The sequence below is a fragment of the Candoia aspera genome, chromosome 3 (genome assembly GCF_035149785.1).
Source record: "Candoia aspera isolate rCanAsp1 chromosome 3, rCanAsp1.hap2, whole genome shotgun sequence".
NCBI lineage: Eukaryota > Metazoa > Chordata > Lepidosauria > Squamata > Boidae > Candoia > Candoia aspera.
In genome coordinates, this window is record NC_086155.1 from 8,026,617 (window position 1) to 8,048,388 (window position 21,772).

General features: G+C 42.2%; 1 protein-coding gene across 1 annotated transcript in view; it reads right to left on the reverse strand.

The window, feature by feature from the left end:
• The window catches only part of NTSR1 (neurotensin receptor 1), a 113,425-nt gene extending 94,464 nt beyond the window's left edge, over positions 1-18,961 (reverse strand). Inside the window, exon 1 of the mRNA XM_063296959.1 lies at positions 18,149-18,961. Within this exon, the coding sequence (XP_063153029.1) occupies positions 18,149-18,844 (696 nt within the window). The 5' untranslated portion in view covers positions 18,845-18,961. The remainder of the gene's footprint in view (positions 1-18,148) is intronic.
• Between the last annotated feature and the right edge of the window lie 2,811 nt (positions 18,962-21,772).

The window sequence follows — 21,772 nt, forward strand, 5'->3', positions numbered from 1 at the left end:
TGAGTTATTTATAAAAATAATAAAGGCAGGATAGAAAATATATAAATAAAACAAATAAATATGTTTTGATAAATATGTTCACATTGCTATAAGTGGGCTCCTTATCACCTCAAGTGTGTAGCTACTATTCAATAAGAGAAGGTCAAGTATCTGAAATGTCTTGGGGCATTTCTCTTCACAAAGGGTTTTTATCTCATCCTCCTTTTGTTTCTTAGAGCAAAACTGCAAAGATAGCTTTAGTATGCACACAGACAACAAACAGCACATACGTGGGTCAAAACCCTGTGAATCCATCCACGCTGTCCTTTTCCTAAAGCAAATACCTACTCTTATTACCTGTTAAGAATTCAAGATGTGCTTGAAAGTGTGAAATCTCCAAGCTGAAGGAAAATCTATCCATTCGGTATTCTGTCCAGCTCCATCCAGCTCCTACTGTTTCTCATAACTAGCAAAAACAAGCTAACAGCATCTGATCAATTTGCAGAATATCTGCAGGTCACAGGATTCATCTTTCTTTGGCAGCAAATTTGAATTCACAATTTGGGAAACTCATACACTGAGCCCTCTTTCAGTTTGCTCTGCAGGTGGTTACCCAATTCTTAATTTACCACCATGCCAGCCTTTCTCAACCTTTTGACCCTGGAACCCTTGAAATATTTTTCAGGCCTCGGGGAACCCCCTGCACATTCAGGCTCAAATCTAGGCTGGAAGTCACAAAATTATTATATTTGTTTCATATGTAGGCCTGTCTATATGCATTAACCGTGTTCTTAAACTAAAAATAAAGAATGAAACGTACCTCTTTAATGTGAAGTTGCCTGAATTTGAAATATTGTTTTAAATAAATTGTGATCTCCCAGGGAACCCCTAGTGGCCTCTCGTGGAACATCAGGGTGCCACGGAACCCTGGTTGAGAAACGCTGGGCTAAATCATGAGAAAAAAAATAGCTTCTATGAATCTGGAGATTTTATCCCAGCCTTTGATGAATGAAACCACACATTTAAATGATTGCTTTTAAAGATTCAAACAAATAGATTTGCTTTCCTCTGCAACAAAGGACCCAAAGAATTTATTGCTGCCTTTCTGCTTATTTGCAAACTCCCAGAGAAATTGGAAATAAGGAACATGAGGAATAAAGTGCTTCAGCTTCCCTAATATTTTTTCCCTCTTTTTCCCCCTGTCCCTAATGGCCCTAGTGAAAAAGCTAAATGCATCACAGTCAATGGATACTTATGTGCAATTATGTAAGAACCAGAAAAGCTGAGTATGTCAAATGATTATATAAAGCAGCAAGAGCAGGAGACTGATTTAATTTTGATCCAGCCCTGAGACTGGCTTCTTGTGCAAAGTGATGCAGATTAGTTATTCCTGGGCAATGCTGTGGATGTTGATAAAGGCAGGCTGCCTTTCTTCTCTGCCATGGCATCACATGGCCTGGCCTGTAATGAAAGATTTATGCTACCCAGATAAAGAATTCCGATCTGCGTGCCTGAATCCTTCTTCGCCTCCTACCTTTTCTGATGTTTGTCAACATTCTGGCCAGGCTTAAAATGCTCAGCTGAATCATTAGCCAGTGGAAAAGACCAGTTTTGAGGTCCAATCATAAACAGGCTGACCACACGTCCCGTTTTGAACGGGACAGTCCCGTTTTTTTAACATTTCCAGACCGTCCCGTCGTTTTAATATAAAGGTCCATTTTGTCCCGTTTTCTTAAAAACCTTACTTAAACATTTGCAAGTTCCCGCGAACCTGTCAGAAGGCAGTCTGACTTTGAGTGGAAGGAGGGGGAGCTCAGCAGAAATGGCGGGAAAAAAGCCGCAGAGCTCAACCCGGCGGGAAACCTAAAAAGTAAAAAACAAGATCAGCTGATAGGCGGTGATCAAAGGGCCAGCCGATTGGCTCCTGCCTTGAAATGGCAGGAAGGAAAGAACATAAAAGCACAGCCAGAGGAGGAACGGCTTGTTGGGGACAACCGTTCACTAGACTCTCCAGCCCAGCCTTGCCTCTCGCAAACAAAGGAATCCGAAGATTCCCAGCCTGAGAAAACTGAAGAAGTTCCTGCCTGCCGATCCAGAACGTCACCCAGCCCTGCCCCGTTTTGCCATCCCAATGTCCCATTTTTGTCTCAAGGAAATATGGTCAGCCTAATCATAAACGCATAATAGCTTGAGGTATATTTATTTATTAATATTTCAAATTTCGTCACCACCCATCTCACTCAAAGAGAGACTCTGGGCAGTTTACAATGAAACTGGAATAAAGATTAAAATACAATGAAACAATATTTTTAAAGAAAAATATAAATTCCAAGATAGAGATGTTAAAAAGTTCTTAATTAAATTCATGTAATTCATGGGGGCCTCTTCAGGGTGCTAACAACCCCCAGGATTGATTACCCCTCCTCCCGCCCCAAGCGAGATGGCAGAGCCAGGTCTTCACCCCTTTCCGGAAGGCCGGGAGAGAGGGCGCCTGCCTCACCTCTGGGAGAAAAGTGTTCCACAGGGCGGGGGCCACAGCAGAGAAGGCCCTGCCAATCAACAGTCTCTTATGGATGGGGTCCGTAACATGCCTTCTCTGCTTGACCAGGTGGGATGGGTCAGTGCAATGGGGGTGAGACGGTTTACAAACAGATTAAAACTGTAAGAATTAAAAATCAATTAAAAAGTTACATTATAAAAATATACATAAACAAATATAATAAAAACTCTAAAATCTAAAACCCATGCCATGTAGGGCTTTAAAGGTGATGACCAACACCTTGAATTGGACCTGGAAGCAAACTGGCACCCAATGCAGCTCCCGCAGCAAAGGTGTTACATGCACCATCCTTGGGGCACCCAAGACTGCTCGCATGGCTGCATTTTGAACCAGCTGTAGCTTCCAGGCATATGCAACATATTTGGGGGCAATGGAAAGACCATAGCAGGTAGAAGAATAATGCTGTGTTGCACATGTAGAGTTTTGCCTTTATTTTCTAGTTTTCTGGGAAGATGTTAGGATTCCCTCCCCCCTTTGTTTTATCAACTATGTTAATGCTATTTTAGAGCTGACATGACAGTTTTGGTGTTTTCCCCTGCAAAATTGCTTGAAAATGTGCCGCAGCCCCGGGAAATTTTAACAAGACTGTGATTTTGCCATCTTGGGTTTTAGATTTTAGATTTTAGAGTTTTTATTATATTCGTTTACGTATATTTTTATAATGTGACTTTTTAATGGATATTTAATTCTTACTGGTTTAATCTGTTTGTAAAACGCCCAGAGTCGTTTTCGAGGTGGGCGGTGGGAAAATATGATAAATAAATAAATAAATAACCACCCATTTTCAGCAGTTGAAGTTTGGAGGCCACATGAAAACTTGATGCCTCTAATTGGCCACCTCAGCAGTAAATGTGAAGAAGAATGTGTCAACACTGCACACTTGTTTCAAAGAGGTGGGACTTGCATTATGAGGTTCTGCCCTCCATCTTCTTAATTTTGACCCCTTTCCCTTGCAGTTGCTGCTGGGATAGAAATGTGCAGATATATAGATATGGGTTGAGTGATCATTTTCCAGCTGAACCATCTCAAGATTCAGCCCAGCATAATCAGTCGACTCTTAGAAGTCGGTAGTTTGTAAGGAAACATCCACAGTGTAATCAATCAAATAAAAGGATCTGAAGCTAAAATCACAAGATCTCACCCAAAATATAAATTCTAATAAAAACAAACCAACTTTTGGAAGTTCCAGTCCCAGCAAATCTCAGTCTCAGTCCTACATTCTGGGAGGAATAAGGCTGTTCTAGGTTTTAACCTTGCACTCAGAATTAAATAGCTAATCAAGGATGGAGAAATCCATCATTTTGACATTCTCTCGGTTGTGGATTTTTAAAATCTCAGGAGCTTCCTATCCTGGTTAAGGATGAGATTTCTAAATGTTATTAAATTCTCATGAAATTAAAACAACCAAACAACCAAATGAACTCTTTATTTATCAGCACCAGTCCAGTTCAACAAGTGCTACTCTTTCCAGCATGGAGAGATGTAAAAATTGGTGGCCCTTTGTATGCCTTGATATTTTTGACCCCTCTGGGCAGATGCTGTGGGTGCTATCCATGTAGCTGATAGAGAAAAAGAAGCAGTAACTCTCATCCAGTTCTACAAACTGGGTCACAGAAACAACCATGCAAAGCCCATCTTCTGAAACTGTGTGTGTGTTTGTGTGTGTGTGTGTGTGTCTATGTATGTGTGTGTGTGTGTGTTTGTCTGTCTGTCTGTATATATTATTTATATATATATATAAATAAAAATAATGAAGTGGTACCTTTGAGACTTACTGCAGATGCTGACTGCAGTCAGGAAATCAGAAGACGCTTAATCCTTGGGAGAAGAGCAATGACAAATCTCGATAAAATAGTCAAGAGCAGAGACATCACACTGACAACAAAGGTCTGCATAGTTAAAGCAATGGTGTTCCCCGTAGTAACATATGGCTGCGAGAGCTGGACCATAAGGAAGGCTGAGAGAAGGAAGATCGATGCTTTTGAACTGTGGTGTTGGAGGAAAATGCTGAGTGCCTTGGACTGCAAGAAGATCAAGCCAGTCCATCCTCCAGGAAATAAAGCCAGACTGCTCGCTTGAGGGAATGATATGAAAGGCAAAACTGAAATACTTTGGCCACATCATGAGAAGGCAGGACACCCTGGAGAAGATGCTGATGCTAGGGAGAGTGGAGGGCAAAAGGAAGAGGGGCCGACCAAGGGCAAGATGGATGGGTGACATTCTAGAGGTGACGGACTCGTCCCTGGGGGAGCTGGGGGTGTTGACGACTGACAGGAAGCTCTGGTGTGGGCTGGTCCATGAAGTCACGAAGAGTCGGAAGCGACTGAACAAATAAACAACAAACAACAACAAACCTTTGAGACAGTCTTAACTCCTTGTGACTAGCTGGACAAGTCTTTGCAGGCAACATTTTCAGAAATGGTTTGCCCTGGCCTTCTTCCTAGCACTGAGAGAGAGTACCAACTGAAGCGAATATTTGTAGCTCAGGGTTGAACTGTGGAGTCCTTGGTGCCCTCTGAGCCTTGTTGTTTTCTTGCAGACGTTTCATTGCCAGACGAGGCGACATCTTCAGTGCCAGATTCTCTCACTGAAGGGGTTGCCTAGTCTGGCAATGAAACGTCTGCAAGAAAACCAAGGATTCCACTGAGAGAGAGTGACTGGCCCAAGGTCACCCAGCTGCCTTCATGAGTAAAGAAGAATGAGACCTCACAGTCTCCCAGCTTCTGGCCTTTGACCACCATAACAAACTGGCTATATTTATGAATGAAATGGTTTCAGTTTATTATTTCTCCCAAATAGAACATTCAAACGTACATATGTATGCGTGTATGCATATCTACCTACCTACCTACCTACCTACCTATCTACCTGTCTATCTGTCTATCTTTTATTTTATTTTCTATCCCGCCTTTATTATTTTTATAAATAACTCAAGGTGTAATACTCCTTCCTCCTCCTATTTTTCCCACAACAACAACCCTGTGAGGTGAGTTGGGCTGAGAGAGAGGGACTGGCCCAGGGTCACCCAGCCAGCTTTCAGGCCTAAGGAGGGACTAGAACTCTCATACCACGCCTGATTGGCTCTTGGGCTGAGAGAAGGGACTGGCCCAAGGTCACCCAGCCAGCTTTCGTGCCTAAGGCAGGACTAGAACTCTCATACCACGCCTGATTGGCTCTTGGGCTGAGAGAGAGGGACTGGCCCAAGGTCACCCAGCCAGCTTTCGTGCCTCAGGCGGGACTAGAACTCACAGCCTCCTGGTTTCTAGCCCAGCACCTTAACCAAACTGGCTCTCACCTATCTGAACAAACCCAAATCAATTCATCCCCCATACAAGGTCCTGATGTGCCATTTCTCCCACAGCTATCTCTGAGACTGCAGTGGTGTGTGTCTGATGTCCCTGCAGAGTGGAGAATATCCAAGAATGTGGGTCAAAGTAAAAGGAGGCACTGGATATAACTCAGTAGCTAAGAGGAAGGGAATCTCTCTTCAGTCCCTGTGCAGAACCACTGTAGGCCAGACTTGAATTCTGAGCTCAAGAGAATAGAAACCTCTGGCAACACGCTCATCCATAATCCTCCTGAATCTGCTGACCCCACCCTGATCCTTGAGGTAATGTAATGATGCATATTCTTAAGCCAAACTGAACCATCTACAGTATCTATTTATCTATTTATCTACAGTATCTATCATTCATCTATCATCTACCTATATCTTTCTATCTATCTATTTCTACAATTCTCTATCATCTATCTATCATCCATCTCTCTCTCTCCCTCTCTCTCCAGTTCTCTCTCTCTTTCTCTGTTTCTCCAGTTCTCCATCCATCCATCCATCCATCCATCCATTGTTCTATCTATCTATCTATTGTTCTATCTATTGTTCTATCATCTATCTATCATCCATCTATATCTATCTATCTATCTATCTATCTATCTATCTATCTATCTATCTATCTATCTATCTATCTATCTATCTCTACATTCTCTATCATCTATCTATCTATCTATCTATCTATCTATCTATCTATCTATCTCTTTCTATCTCTCTCTCTCTCTCCAGTTCTCCATCCATCCATCCATCCATCCATCCATCCATCCATCCATCCATCCATCCATCCATCCATTGTTCTATCTATCATCTATCTCTCTACAGTTCTCTATCTCTATCTATCATTCTATCATTCTATCTAATATCTATCTACTCTTGTCTATCTATCCATCTATCGTTCTATGGTTCTATCTATTGTTCTATCTATCATCTATCTATCTATATATTGTAGAAAATGGTACAAGCCTATTACTATGGAGTGGGAAGGATCCCTTTAGACCATGGAAAAGCAATTATTTGTGCTTGGGGGTCACATTTTATGATTTGGGGAGATGTGTTAACCACAGTGGTGGGATGATAATGCAGACTGGGCAGTACCAGGTTTAACTGCTTTTTTTTTCTGTTTTGTGGGGGAGAGGGGATTGATTTATTTTGAAAATTATTCAAGTCTATAATTTAAAGGGCAATACTAATTTGCCAGCATTTCTGCCACAATATTTCTTTATTCACTTGCCCAGTTATAGACTTCCCACTGCAGCAAAGGGCTCAAAGTGATTAATAGTCAAAAGGAAAAAACTAATTCAGAATGAGACTGATCTAATTAACCTAGAAAGGCCTCCTTAGCACTTGTACATCCTGCAGAATAATAGAGGTTGGAGGCATTCCTACTACCTGCTGTTAGGGTGTTCCAAAAGTTGAGGACTACTACCAAGAAAGCATGTTGTTGGTGGCATGTTGTTGGTCCTCAAGCCCCCTCACCTGTCATGGGAGCCCCTGTGATTGCATGGGACAGCCCAAATCTGGGTGGGAAAGATGGTCCTGTAGATACCACAGGTGATATCCAGCGGCTTGGATTGTTTCTCATAACATCCAGTTGGAATCTATAACATAAGATGGTCATTCTGGGCTCTACACTCTGTGATGACTCGAAACTGGTCTTGATCTTCTTCTGTTGGACCTTTCAGGCACTTGAATGTGCTCTCATGTCCCAACTCAGTCTTCTCTTCCAAGACTAAATATTCTGCTTCCTCAGACCCTCCTCCTATTTCAAATCCCAGTATGTGATTACTGAGGTCATCAAGTCCGACCTCCTGTTTGATACAGGAATCAGAACTGAATGATCTCCAACAGAATTTTCCAGCCTTTGATTAAACACATCCAGTGAGAGATATACAACATCTCTATGAGTAATTGGCTCTGCTGTCAAATAATCTGGAATCTCTCTTCCTATAGCTGTCCATTTTCCCAAGGCTAAAATACTTGGAGTTTCCCCAGTCTTGCCATGAAGTGCTTCCCACTACCTCACAAAATTCCCTGTTTGTTCAGCTGGCTTCATTATCTTCTGACTTGGAAAACCATCAGTTTATGGCATTGTTTCCTCTGTTTTGAGCTGTCCTCTCTTTTCCATCCACCCTCCCCCCAACTCCTTTCCCCATCTAAGCTGCAGCTGACGGGGGCTACTGACTCACTTGCAGTGCATGATCCAGGAAGATCCAGAAATGGCTATTTTCCAATGCTTCCTGATATCATTAAGAAGGCTAGGAGACTGTTGCTTCCTTCTGTTATTTCCACCCGCCCCCCACCATCCAAATCTGGAGGGAGAAAATGCTTAAAAGTCCAGGGTAGAATGATGGAGGGGAAATTTATTTGCCCAACACCTTTAATCCCATTTTTTATCACCCTAGTCACAGGTGTCTGCAGCACATATAAGGAAGTGATGGGGTTTCAATGTGCAGTTGTGGCTGCCATCTTGCCTTTTTTTGAGCCCCTGTAGATATCCCTACCCCTGGTGTGCATGCAGAAACAAAAAGAACATAGAGATGGAGGGCTGGAGAAGCTTCTTTGTCAACACTATTGTGCTTCTTATTTCCTCTGCAGATAGATAGGGCGAATTTGCATTACTGGGTTAAAGTTCAGTATATTCATAGGATCCTAGAAGCATAAGGGTGAAAGGGACTTTGGGGGTCTTCTATCTGCTGTCCAAGGCAAGAATTCTCAAACCATCCCAGACAAATGGGTGTCCAACCTCTGTTTGAAAACCTTCAGTGATAGACCATCCATAACTCTAGGAAGTGGGCTTTTCCACTGCTTAATAGCTGTCATGGTCAGGAAGTTCCTCCTTATTTTGAGTTGGATCTCCCTCTGTGAATCTTCTACCCATTGGTTCTTGTCCTACCCTCAGGCATTATAGGGAATAAATCCACACCCCTTTTCCTGTGACAAACCTTCAAGTCTTGGAAGACTGCTGTCATGTCTCCCCTTAACCTTTTCTTTTTTAGGCTAAACTTACCAAGTTATTTTCATTAGCCTTCATAGGATTTAGCCTCCAAGACTCTCACCATCTTTTTTTGCCTTCTGTGCAGTCTTTACAGTTCTTCAGCAACCTTCATGTACTGTGGTGACCAAAACTGGACATAATATTCCAGGTGTAATCTGACCAGTGTAGCCTAAAGTGGAGCTATCACTTCCTACAATTTCAGCATTACACCTCTGTTGATGCAGTCCAAGACTGCATCTTTTGGCAACGGCAGCACATTGTTGGTTCATGCTTAATCTGTGGTCTACCAGAACACCCAGATCCTTCTTACAAATATTACTGCTGAGCCACATACCATTTATCTTATACCTATTCCTTGACCTGGTTAAGTATGCCATGGAAACAAAGCTAACATTCAACCTAGCACCCTTCAGATACACTGGTACGGCAACTTCAGAAATGGCTGTGAGAGCTGGACCATAAGGAAGGCTGAGAGAAGGAAGATAGATGCTTTGGAACTGTGGTGTTGGAGGAAAATCCTGAGAGTGCCTTGGACTGCAAGAATATCAAACCAGTCCATCCTCCAGGAAATAAAGCCAGACTGCTCACTTGAGGGAATGATACAAAGGCAAAACTGAAATACTTTGGCCACATAATGAGAAGACAGGACAGCCTGGAGAAGATGCTGATGCTAGGGAGAGTGGAGGGCAAAAGGAAGAGGGGCCGACCAAGGGCAAGGTGGATGGATGACATTCTAGAGATGACAGACTCGTCCCTGGGGGAGCTGGGGGTGTTGACGACCAACAGGAAGCTCTGGCGTGGGCTGGTCCATGAAGTCACGAAGAGTCAGAAGTGACTAGATGAATAAACAACAACAAAAAAACCTGTCTTGAATAGAGGGAGAAAACGTAGAGGCAGTGAAAGACTTTGTATTTCTAGGTGTGAAGATTACTGCAGATGCTGACTGCAGTCAGGAAATCAGAAGATGCTTAATCCTTGGGAGAAGAGCAATGACCAATCTCGATAAAATAGTTAAGAGCAGAGACATCACACTGACAACAAAGGTCCGCATAGTTAAAGCAATGGTGTTCCCTGTAGTAACATATGGCTGCGAGAGCTGGACCATAAGGAAGGCTGAGCGAAGGAAGATCGATGCTTTTGAACTGTGGTGTTGGAGGAAAATTCTGAGAGTGCCTTGGACTGCAAGAAGATCCAACCAGTCCATCCTCCAGGAAATAAAGCCAGACTGCTCGCTTGAGGGAATGATATTCAAGGCAAAACTGAAATACTTTGGCCACACAATGAGAAGACAGGACATCCTGGAGAGGATGCTGATGCTAGGGAGAGTGGAGGGCAAAAGGAAGAGGGGCCGACCAAGGGCAAGGTGGATGGATGATATCCTAGAGGTGACGGATTCCTCCCTGGGGGAGCTGGGGGTGTTGACGACCGACAGGAAGCTCTGGCGTGGGCTGGTCCATGAAGTCACGAAGAGTCAGAAGTGACTGAACGAATAAACAACAACATAGCTTTCAGCCATACTAGAAATTCTGGAATTTGAATTGCAGTCAAACAACTGGAGGCAATTTATGGTCCCATTCAAATAATCTTAATAAAAAGACACCCTTAATGTACCCATCATAACGCAATAGAATGAAACCTGGTCAGAAGGGCTCTGTAACATGTTTGGTGAAAAGGCAACTGTAGTGGGAAAAACAGTATTACCCAGGAGTAAACAGTGGCAATATTGAAATCAAATCAAACTGATATTAGAAACTTAAAAATATATTGAACATTAAAACTATTGGCATTTATGATCAATGGAATAAATAGTCGTAATATCAAATAATGGTACATCAGTGGATGCAAGTTTGCTGCTTTGGATTTGAGATTGAAATTAATCTATCAAAATATTAAGATTTAAGTTTATTGGATATCCCAAAGAATGCATCAGAAAGGATAGACTTCAGATGTTCTTCGTTTGCAATGTAAGGAATTTGAGGGTACGTTAACTCATATGGTGTCCTGATTACCAGGAAACACACTGAGGCGAGGACTTGGTCTCTAATATTTATTAGTAGTACTTAACAAGAATCCTAACAAACTGAGAAAGCGTGGGAAAACCCAGCCATATAAACCCCAAAGGTTAAGGCGGTCCCGATCTGTGTCTCTTTGAATGGCTGAACAGTTCCTCAGTGCTACGCATGCGCTTGACAGTCTGGGTGAGAGCCCCCTGCTCGCCATCCTTACTCATGACATCTGGTTTGGTCCTATCTGTTACCGGTTCCTTATATATGTTAATATTGTGACCTATATAAGTAGATTTACGGGTAAACGTTTTCACGTTAAACATGTGCATATTTGTTTTGATAAGAGAATTTAATAATTAATTTTATTACCCATTGGGTAGCTGTATATTACCTTATAAAACATGTTCTTCTTAATTGTTGGTTTTAGTCTTTTTTCTAATATATTTATTAAATAAATTGGGACGCGGTGGCGCTGCGGGTTAAACTGCTGAGCTGCCGATCGGAAGGTCGGCGGTTCGAAACCGCGCGGCGGGGTGAGCTCCCGTTGCTCGTCCCAGCTCCTGCACACCAAGCAGTTCGAAAACATGCAAATGTGAGTAGATTAATTGGTACCGCTTCGGCGGGAAGGTAACGGCGTTCCGTGAGTCATGCTGGCCACATGACCCGGAAGTGTCTACGGACAACGCTGGCTCTAAGGCTTAGAAACGGAGATGAGCACCGCCCCCTAGAGTCGGACACGACTGGACTTTACGTCAAGGGAAACCTTTACCTTTACCTTATTAAATAAATAAATAAATAAATAAGCAAGCAAGCTTTTTTGGCTGAATAGCTACAGGGATCAACTAACCTTGATTAGACATTTTAGGGTCACAACAGCCTTAATAATTTAATCTACATGAATATGCTCTAGGACACAGATTTGGAACCATTACATTCAGAAGTTGAAAACATAATATGCTTTGTTGCTATATTTTCCATGCATTTTATGGCTTATAAAGTTAATGATGATGACAAAATAACAGCAGCAACAACAACAACCTCCGCCCCCAGCCAGATGAGCTTTGTTTGGAAAATAGCAGAGAAATATTCAGTAGTAAGTCTTTCTATTCTGACGAATATTCTAGATTTTGCAAAACTGAAACTCATTCAAAATGTACTTCTTCCCCTGTTTGGTTGTGTGTTCTTCGAACCAATCCCTTAATGTATGTATAAAACAGTGATCTATTGCCTTAGAGAGAGAATCTGACATGGTAAGCAAGGAAATGTAATTTTGAGTTGGGAAGAAACAAAGTAGGATGCTAGTTTAACTTGACATCTCTTGATGTTCTCCAACTGATAGAAAGAACAACTCAAAGGAAAGCTAAGGGGTGGCGAGGGAGAAGCCCCACATTTTTAAATTGCTATTTGAGAGGGGAGACAATGTTATCCCAGGCATATAAGGCCAGATGAAGAATCAGAAATAACTGTTTCTTATCTATCACAATATCTTATTCATCAGACCAGGTTAGGATCAGATCATCCTGGAGAAAATCTGTATGGTCACTAAGAGATGACACCAACTTGATGGCACATAATCAAATCAGTTCATCAGAAGGTGTTGGGGAAAGCTTATGCTTTTTAATAAAATCTGTTAGTCAGAAAAGCTGTTACCAGACTCTGGTTTTTCCCAATGTAGGGTAACACGGCTCTCCGCCTGCAACGCTTATCTAGAATCACTTATTAATCCTAGTTAGGATCACTTGTTAATCCTATTCCCTTGATCAAAGCCAAAAGTAATCAATATACAGAGATAGCCACAAGAGCCCTTTGGTTAGCACACAGGTCATTTGCTCAATCTTCCTAGCTGAAATGTATCTCACATTACTTTTAAATATAAATCTACACATATAAATCAGCACATTAAGACTACATGTACATCTGTGCATGTATAAATTTGCATCTACAGTTTTCTTGCTATATTGAGACCATCTGACGTATTATTCATTTCTTCTCTATATGAATTTATTATCTTCCTTTTGATCATCTTTCTACCATCTGCGTATAGTAGTGAATCCATATTTGCATCTGAGCAATCCTGGTCTTTTGATGGGTATATTGGTATGATACCTGCATTTCCAAGTATTTGATTTGGTCATATTCCCCTCTTACATTTTTAAGTGTACTCGGTGATGTAAGAGCACATGCATGATATACAGGGGAAGAGGGTGCACAGCTTTGCTAGTATGTCTTAGTTAAACTCAACTTCTCTCCTGTCGCTTTAACAAAACAATCCACTCTTAAATTCTACTTTCATATCCCATAAACATGAAATAGGTTAAACTTTTACGTCTTCCCCTGGATATAAATCTTAATAATCTCTGTAAAATTTTTGGACCCATTTGCAGTTGTTAGTTCTTAAAATGAACTCATACACTCTTTGTCAAGTAATGTGATTTTTCTAAAATTTAGTGGCAATATTTCACTATTTGGGAGGATATATTCCCTCCAGCTACAAACCTATTCTGGGAGGGAGTGTTCTGTGGTATGCAATTCTACAAGGGACACAGGTCATATTAGCTATTATCTGTGGTGGCACAGGCAGTTATATCTGCTCCTAGAAAAGTATATATTACACCTCTACTTTGCGAGCTTCATTGGCTGCCACCTTGCTTCTGGGTCCAACTCAAGGTGCTGGTTTTGAACTTTAAAGGCCTTCATGGCATGGGACCAGGATATCTGGGGAACTGCCTCTCCCCAGTCAACACGAGCCCATCCCGTTAGATCTGGCAGGGAAGGCATGTTACGGGTTCCATCGGCCAGGGACTTGCATTTGGTGGGTCCCAGGAGGTGGGCCTTCTCTGCTGTGGCTCCCCCCCCCCCGATCCTTCCCTGCTATCGTTCTGGAAGTCCCTCAAGACCTGGATATGTCATCAGGCCTGGGGGGCCCAGGGAACCAGAGACATTCTTAGATGGTTCCACTGTGATTTATATTCTTGCTCTCTCTGTGGGGTTTTTACATTTTAGAATTTTTGCTAATGTTTATATTTTAATAATGACTTTTTATCTTTTTATAACAATTCTTTTTATCTTTTTGCTGTTTTATCTCATTGTGGTATGCTGCCCAGAGTCGCTTTGTGTGAGATGGGTGGCCTTATAAACATGATTAATAAATAAATAAATAATGGCCTATAGCTGTTCATTCTATTCTTCTTGTTTTTCCTTTTTACAACGTTCTTTCTTCATCAGCATGTCAACTTATTTATGCTTCTAACAGCACATCGCTCTCTGTTCCTCAGGCCATTTCCCATGACTCCTGTTAGCCAGTTGATTCATTCACTAAATCTATGGGGTTTACTATTTCAGAATATTGATGGAATATGAAGTGCCTAAATAAATTCTTCTGGACAAGAGAATGAGAAGAGAGGGAAGGAGAGAGGGATCTTCCTGTACATACAAAACTAGTATTGTTAGAATAGATTTTACTTTAACTTTCCATTTTCTAATTTTTATAGAGCGAGGAATTTGAAAGAAATATGGAACAACTTCACTTCAACATATGCCCTTTTGCCTTTTGTATCTCTCCAGACTCAGTTCATTTAATCCCTTTGCAACACAACGTCCCCCCTGAAATTCCTCACTGGCCAAATTCCCCCCCCCACTTTTTTTTTCTCCTCTGCCTTATTGTTATCTTTATTTTCCATCTGATAATTTCATAGTTGCTCTGTTGCTCTGAACTGTTTTACGATAAGTGCCATGTTCGTTTGCCAAGCCTTGGGAGGTGGCTCTGTTTTGAATCAAAAGAGCAGTCCTTTGATGCTCTTAATCACTGGACAGATAATTAATTTAGACTGCACTTGTGCTGCCATTTTCAAAAAGAATTTAGTTGCCCCAAATGCCCTGAGGTCGTATTTGTTTGTAGGGGGAGGACCTCATTGGAGAATTTGAAAGAAGGATGCTGGGACTTCCTGGTTCAGTGGTTCATTGAAAGGTCACACCAAAGCTACTTTGCTGCAGGAAACATGTCAACAACACATTTCCTGAAATAACTCTGCTGCTATTGTTTGTCCTAGTCAAGGGTAAATGCTAACCTTCCGCTTTCTTTCTGATTCTTAGTGCAGGTAGCTATTGGATCCCCCGCAAAGATCATTCCTCAAGGACAAATCTATGATTCTACTTCATTGGAGATGCTTCAGCTTGGATACGTTCAATGAGAAGGTGGTTGCCTTGATGGCCCCTTCCAACTCTAGGATTCGATATTATCCTAGTTTACCTTCGATCTTATCCTAGATTACCTTCAATATTATCCTAGATTAAAGACCTGTTTAAGACCTCAGAGATATTATGTTAATAAAAACTAAGTGCAGAGTGATAAGCAGGGCTGAAGCCAGACCCTTCTTCTCTTTTCGACGTTCACTGCCCTCCTTCATCTTTCCCTCCTGTTTCTCCTAACAAGCTAAATATTGAATAGATGGTTTGCAAAGGGCTGTTGAAACTTGTCCAGGAGTTGGTGTAACTCTAAGGGAACTGGTTGCCCACTCCTGCCCCAGATGGGATCCAACAAGCTTCAGGTCCCATCTATTAAGCAATGCCATCCATATGACCCAAGAGGCATGTCTCTCTGTTCTGGCAACTGCCCTAGATATTTGTAGATCAGTATCCTACAGTATCTCCCTTTAATCTTCTGTTTTGCAAATTAAACAAACCCAGATCCTTGACCATCAGGGCTTGCTTTTCAGGGTGCTTCTCATCCTATGAGTGTAATATCTGTATCTAATTGGTGAATATCATTGCAACTTTAAGTTGTTTATGGTCCAGTTTGTAAATGCACAAGTAGGTAGCATCACATTCAAATGTGAAGGGAATGAAAGTTCTTCACCTGTAATTTCCATAACAGCTTTGATTTCTAGCACTCTTCTGCTAACTCTTAAATAGGGTTGGAACCTCTGGTTATAACACTGAAAGTTTGCATGTTCTTTCTGCAATAATACCTGCTTAGACAGATGGCGATGTGGGGGAGATCTTGAAACAGTGCTGTGGAGATCTTGAACTGGTGTTTGGAGGCTAGCTTAGATTAAACCATACCAAAACAGAGTTGCTGTGGGTCAGTAAAAAACATGGCTTTTCAATAACATTGACCCCAGCCCTTCCAGGGTCATATTTCTGCTGAAAGAGCTGGTCTGTGATATGGGAATCCTCCTGAACTCATAGCTCCTGCTAGAGCAACAGGTGAAAACAGTGGCTAAGCTGTGGCTGGTGCACCAATCACCACCTATGGTCTTTTCTGCAATGGTGACTCATATCCTGATTCCCTCCCATTTGGACTCTTGCTACCAGCTCTAGGAGGGGGGGCACTTTAGCAGAATCCTGAGAAGCTACAGCTGGTTGAAAAGGCAGCAACCCGATTATTAGTTGGGATAACCCGTTTTTGTAGATTAACAATTTTTGAGATCAGTGCATTGGCCACTGGTTGCCTTCCAGCCTAGGTTCAAAATGCTCACCTATAAAGCTCTATGCAGTATGGTGCCAGGATATATCAGGGTCTTCCTTGCCAAATATAATTCTGCCTGACCATCTTGGGTAGGTTTGCCAAGAGTCCTCTCTTAGGGTAGCCTTTTCGACAGAGGCTCCCACCTTGAAGAACATCTGTCCCAGAAGTATACTTGCCTCTAACACTAGACCCTCCAGCAGATCCTTAAAACCACTTTGTTTTAGCAAGCAGATAGCTCATGGAATGTGTGGGTGGCTCTCTGATTATAGTATTCTTAATTATTTTATTTTCTGCTATTACAAGGCATTAGTTTTGGTTCTGACATACCCCACCAGAGCCTTTATGGATTGGGGAGATTTATAAATATTTAACAATAAATAAATAGATACCTGATGTCCAGCATCACTTCAAAACCATTGCACTCACACTGAAGCATTTTCTTCCTATTTAGTAGCTTTTCTAGGGAGGAGGGCAAAACAAGAAGGTCTTGCAACCTCCAGAAATTGCTATATCTGTGAATGCAAGGAAGAAAAGGGAAATTGGAGATTAACAATGTAATTCCATGCATGACTTATCCAAAGTTCAGCTGGATTCTTTCATGAGTAAATATGCTGAAGAATTAGCAAAGTGGACTAGTGAAACAAATTTTCAGGGGAGGGAATCTCCCAAATTACTCCATGGAAAATTCCACCAAAAATGGTGGAAACACTTTCTAATTCTTAATGTCATGAATTGCATGCCAAAAGGGCTATAAAGCAAAATGCTTACACTTCTCTATACTGCACTAGCAAATGAAAATCCCTTCATCCTCTTTGGTTTTTTTCAAAAAGCAACTGCAGTGTGTGATTCTAAATTTGGAGCAGCAAATGTTTTGAAGTCTTCTGGACCCCATCACTGTGGACTTGGTTTTATGAATAGTAGAAGCATGGACCTGATTGTTTTGCACTGGGGTCAGCAATCAATTCTTATGAATCAAAATTTTCTTCCCTTTCTTTCTTTCTTTCTTTCTTTCTTTCTTTCTTTCTTTCTTTCTTTCTTTCTTTCTTTCCTTCTTAGTAGGCTTTCAGTTGTTGGAGAAAATCAGGTTTCCCTGTCCTTCTAATTTCTGCTTTTTTAAGGAGCAGATGAAATGATGTGGTAAAGTAAAAGTTCACCGAATGAGTGATGCAAAATAAGAGAAATCATGCAAATTGGTTGCTTTGTGCAATGTACACACTGTTTGCACAGTTTGGCTTTGTGTGGCTCACAATTCTGATTTCACCAAAGCAGCTAATGTCCAGCCCTGCTTGCATCCCATTTCTTCCACCACAAAACAGCAATGCTGGTTTTGCAAACCATGTACACACGGAACAACAGTCAGACCCAGACTTTGCACTTTGCTCCTGTTCCCATATGACTGTCACATTCAGAAATACGTGTTTGCTGAGCCCATACCTTTCATCTCCCCCATGCCCCATGTTCCCCTAAGGAATGCATAGTGTGAAACAATCTTTACACAAATGGAAGAGGGTTGTTTTGCAAAGTTTAGTGAGCTGGCTGAAATCTTTAGGGAACAGCTGCACGCATGGATTCCAAACTGTCAAACAACATAGGGCACTGTGTGTGCTTAAGAGATCTGCTGCCATCTGCCCTGACAAGGAAAAGCTTATGGATTTATAGAAAAACAACTGTCTGCTCGTATTTTCTTCTCTCTCTTTTTTAAAGCTGTTAACTAATCTCTGAGTTGTAGGCATTAAATGTAGCTAGAGCCAGGCGCAATTGAGACAAGCTACTCACACTAAGATAAAACAAAGCAGGCAAAGAGACTCACCTGGATGGCAATCTTAAGTGTGGAATCTTCCACAATCTGGGTACAGATCAGCGAGGTGGGATCTTGGGGTACCTTATAGATCTCTCCCATGATTAAGATCATTGGGATGGCTAGCAAGAAGGAGGCGAGCCAGATGCAGCTGATGAATTTTTTGGTCCGGCTTCTGGACATGATGCTCTTGGCTTTGAAAGGGTGGCAGATGGCCATGTACCTTTCAATGCTGAGGCTGGCGATATTGAGAGCTGTAGCATAGGTACAAGCATCCCTCAGAAAGTAATAGCTCTTGCAGACGTTGTTGCCAAAAGCCCAGGGGTGATGCACCCAGATGAAGTTGTACAGTTCGATGGGCATGCAGAGGAGGAAGATGAGCAAATCGGAGAATGCCAAGCTGGCCAGGTGATAGTGCACAGTGCTTTGGAGATTCTGCAGGGACTTCTTCCTCAATAGGGTGTAAGCAGTGATGGAGTTGCCAATGGTCCCCAGCAGGAAGAGTACCAGGTAGATGATGGTGACCATGATCCTGGAGTAGATGTCTGTGTTCACCTCGAGATCCTCCTCATTGTGCAGCCAGGACCCCAATCCTGAACTGTTGGAGAGGTTCTCAGCTGTAGGCAGGACATAATTGGTGGACAGCAGATGAAACTCACCCATAAGATATCCCAGCTGGTACAGGGAAGAAGTTGTGTTGAGATGCATGGCTTGGCTCTTGAGTGCTGCACCCAAGTAGAGATGCTGTGGCTGTTTTGGTACCCACGCTGGAAGGAAGGTTGCTTTCAGGCAGGAGACAGACGGTGTGGGAGATGCAACTGGCACTTTCCTACCAGGCAGAGTGAAGCAAAAAACCCCCACTATGCACCCAAAGAGGAAACTTGACTCGTTTTAACGTGAGGGGGAGGAGGAGCCTGCAGACCAGCCTCTCCCTGTCTGTGCAAGGGAGGGGACGAGCAGTTTTAAGCAGCCGTAATGCTGAGACAAGGGCCAGGAAACAGCAAGCGGCAGCTTGTCAGGGTGAACTCATCTTCCCTCAGCAAATGCTGCTTCCTTCTTTCCCTTGACTCCCCCCTTCTTGCTCTTTGTGCGTGGCACATTCTTCAGGTGCTGGCACTCTCCAGATGGGAATTGTGCTAATGTGGCTTAACAGGTCAATAATCTCTCCTCCTCGTTCCATAGGATGAGTAAGGGAGCCTAAAAGAGAACCATCCGGTTTCCAAACTGGACAGAGATAATCCTTCCCTAAAGAGGGTCCATAGTTTTCGTTTAGGTCCCCCATCGCTTAACAGCAGTGCACAAAGTCCTCAAGCCTGAATTTTTATAATAAATAAATAAATACATTCATTCCTTTATATGCTAGGATGGGCATCTGTTTAGATAAATGGGTTCCATAAAGTGTCACATATGTACTATATATGTTTGTGCATGTATGCATGTGAAGAGAGAAAGATAACAGGTCTGGCGCCTCCCATCTCTTTTAGAGGATGGAAACATCCTTTAGAAACTCAGTGGATTAATTTTACAGACTCACCATCTGGGTGATCCCAGTGTTTAGTGTCACAAAGAAGAGTCTGAATTTTGAAACAACAAGTCCTTGGTTGAAATGCTGCACCTGCCATAAACTTGCTATTTATTTCTTTATCACACTTCCAAGCTGCCCAGCAGTCATTGTTCCCTAGAAAACATAACTGCACAATATAAATCAAATAATAAAAGCCAACAGCATTACAGAGACCTAAACACAGGCTGGTGCTGGCATATGAGGCACCCTTGTGCAGAACTCTACTTAGCACCCCCACAAAAAAAAACCTTTTTTCTAAAATATTCAAAATATTGTATCTCCTGTTTCTTGGACGGCCTCTTTCTATATAACCATGCTGCATGGCTTTTGAATTTTGTTATACTTCCAAGTGGTGCCCCCCTTCATGTGGCACCCTTGTGTGGGGCACATTTGCACCCCTAATTTCAGCAGCCCTGCCTAAAGAGCAGCCACCCCAAATGGGTGCTTTTACTCACTATATTCCTCAAATCACAGCAACAGATTTTGGAGATGTAATCTAGGATTCCAAATTAAGGAACTCTATATTTGTCAAGCTTGATTCCATGGGCTTCTGAAGCACATGTTCTTTGGAAACTTCAGATTGCAAGAATCCTGAATGGAAATCCAGTTGAAGGCCTCCTGACAGCAGTTCTGGGGTGATGGCAGGAGAAGGAAATGGGGATACAGCCTCCATGAGGTCCTTGGTTTAGATGTGCTAGGAAATGGTTGGGGCACAGTCACAGTTCGAGAGAAACTGTTGTGAAAATATTGGTGTATTTCTGCTGAGAAGCTGTATTAAACTTACGGGTGTTTATCACCTTGAAGAAGGGAAACTGAATAAATAACATATGCATGGCTAGGCTCTTGCACAATTTAGGATCAGACTAAAGAGATTAGGGAAGACCCACAGATCAGCTAGATATGAGCTCACTAATATTCCTAAGGAATATGCAGTGGAGGTGAAGAACAGATTTAAGGGACTGGACTTAGTAGATAGGGTCCCAGAAGAACTATGGACAGAAGTCCGCAACATTGTTCAAGAGGCGGCAACAAAATACATCCCAAAGAAAGAGAAAACCAAGAAGGCAAAATGGCTGTCTGTTGAGACACTAGAAGTAGCCCAAGAAAGAAGGAAAGCAAAAGGCGACAGTGATAGGGGGAGACATGCCCAATTAAATGCAAAATTCCAGAGGTTAGCCAGAAGAGATAAGGAATTATTTTTAAACAAGCAATGCGCAGAAGTGGAAGAAGACAATAGAATAGGAAGGACAAGAAACCTCTTCCAGAAAATTAGAAACATCGGAGGTAAATTCCAGGCCAAAATGGGTATGATCAAAAGCAAAGATGGCAAGGACCTAACAGAAGAAGAAGAGATCAAGAAAAGGTGGCAAGAATATACGGAAGACCTGTATAGGAAGGATAACAATATCGGGGATAGCTTTGACGGTGTGGTCAGTGAGCTAGAGCCAGACATCCTGAAGAGTGAGGTTGAACGGGCCTTAAGAAGCATTGCTAATAACAAGGCAGCAGGAGATGACGGCATCCCAGCTGAACTGTTCAAAATCTTGCAAGATGATGCTGTCAAGGTAATGCATGCTATATGCCAGCAAATTTGGAAAACACAAGAATGGCCATCAGATTGGAAAAAATCAACTTATATCCCCATACCAAAAAAGGGAAACACTAAAGAATGTTCAAACTATTGAACAGTGGCACTCATTTCACATGCCAGTAAGGTAATGCTCAAGATCCTGCAAGGTAGACTTCAGCAACTCATGGAGCGAGAATTGCCAGATGTACAAGCTGGGTTTAGAAAAGGCAGAGGAACTAGGGACCAAATTGCCAATATCCACTGGATAATGGAAAAAGCCAGGGAGTTTCAGAAAAACATCTATTTCTGTTTTATTGACTATTCTAAAGCCTTGGACTGTGTGAACCATAACAAATTGTGGCAAGTTCTTAGTGGTATGGGGATACCAAGTCACCTTGTCTGCCTCCTGAAGAATCTGTATAACGACCAAGTAGCAACAGTAAGAACAGACCACGGAACAACGGACTGGTTTAAGATTGGGAAAGGAGTACGGCAGGGCTGT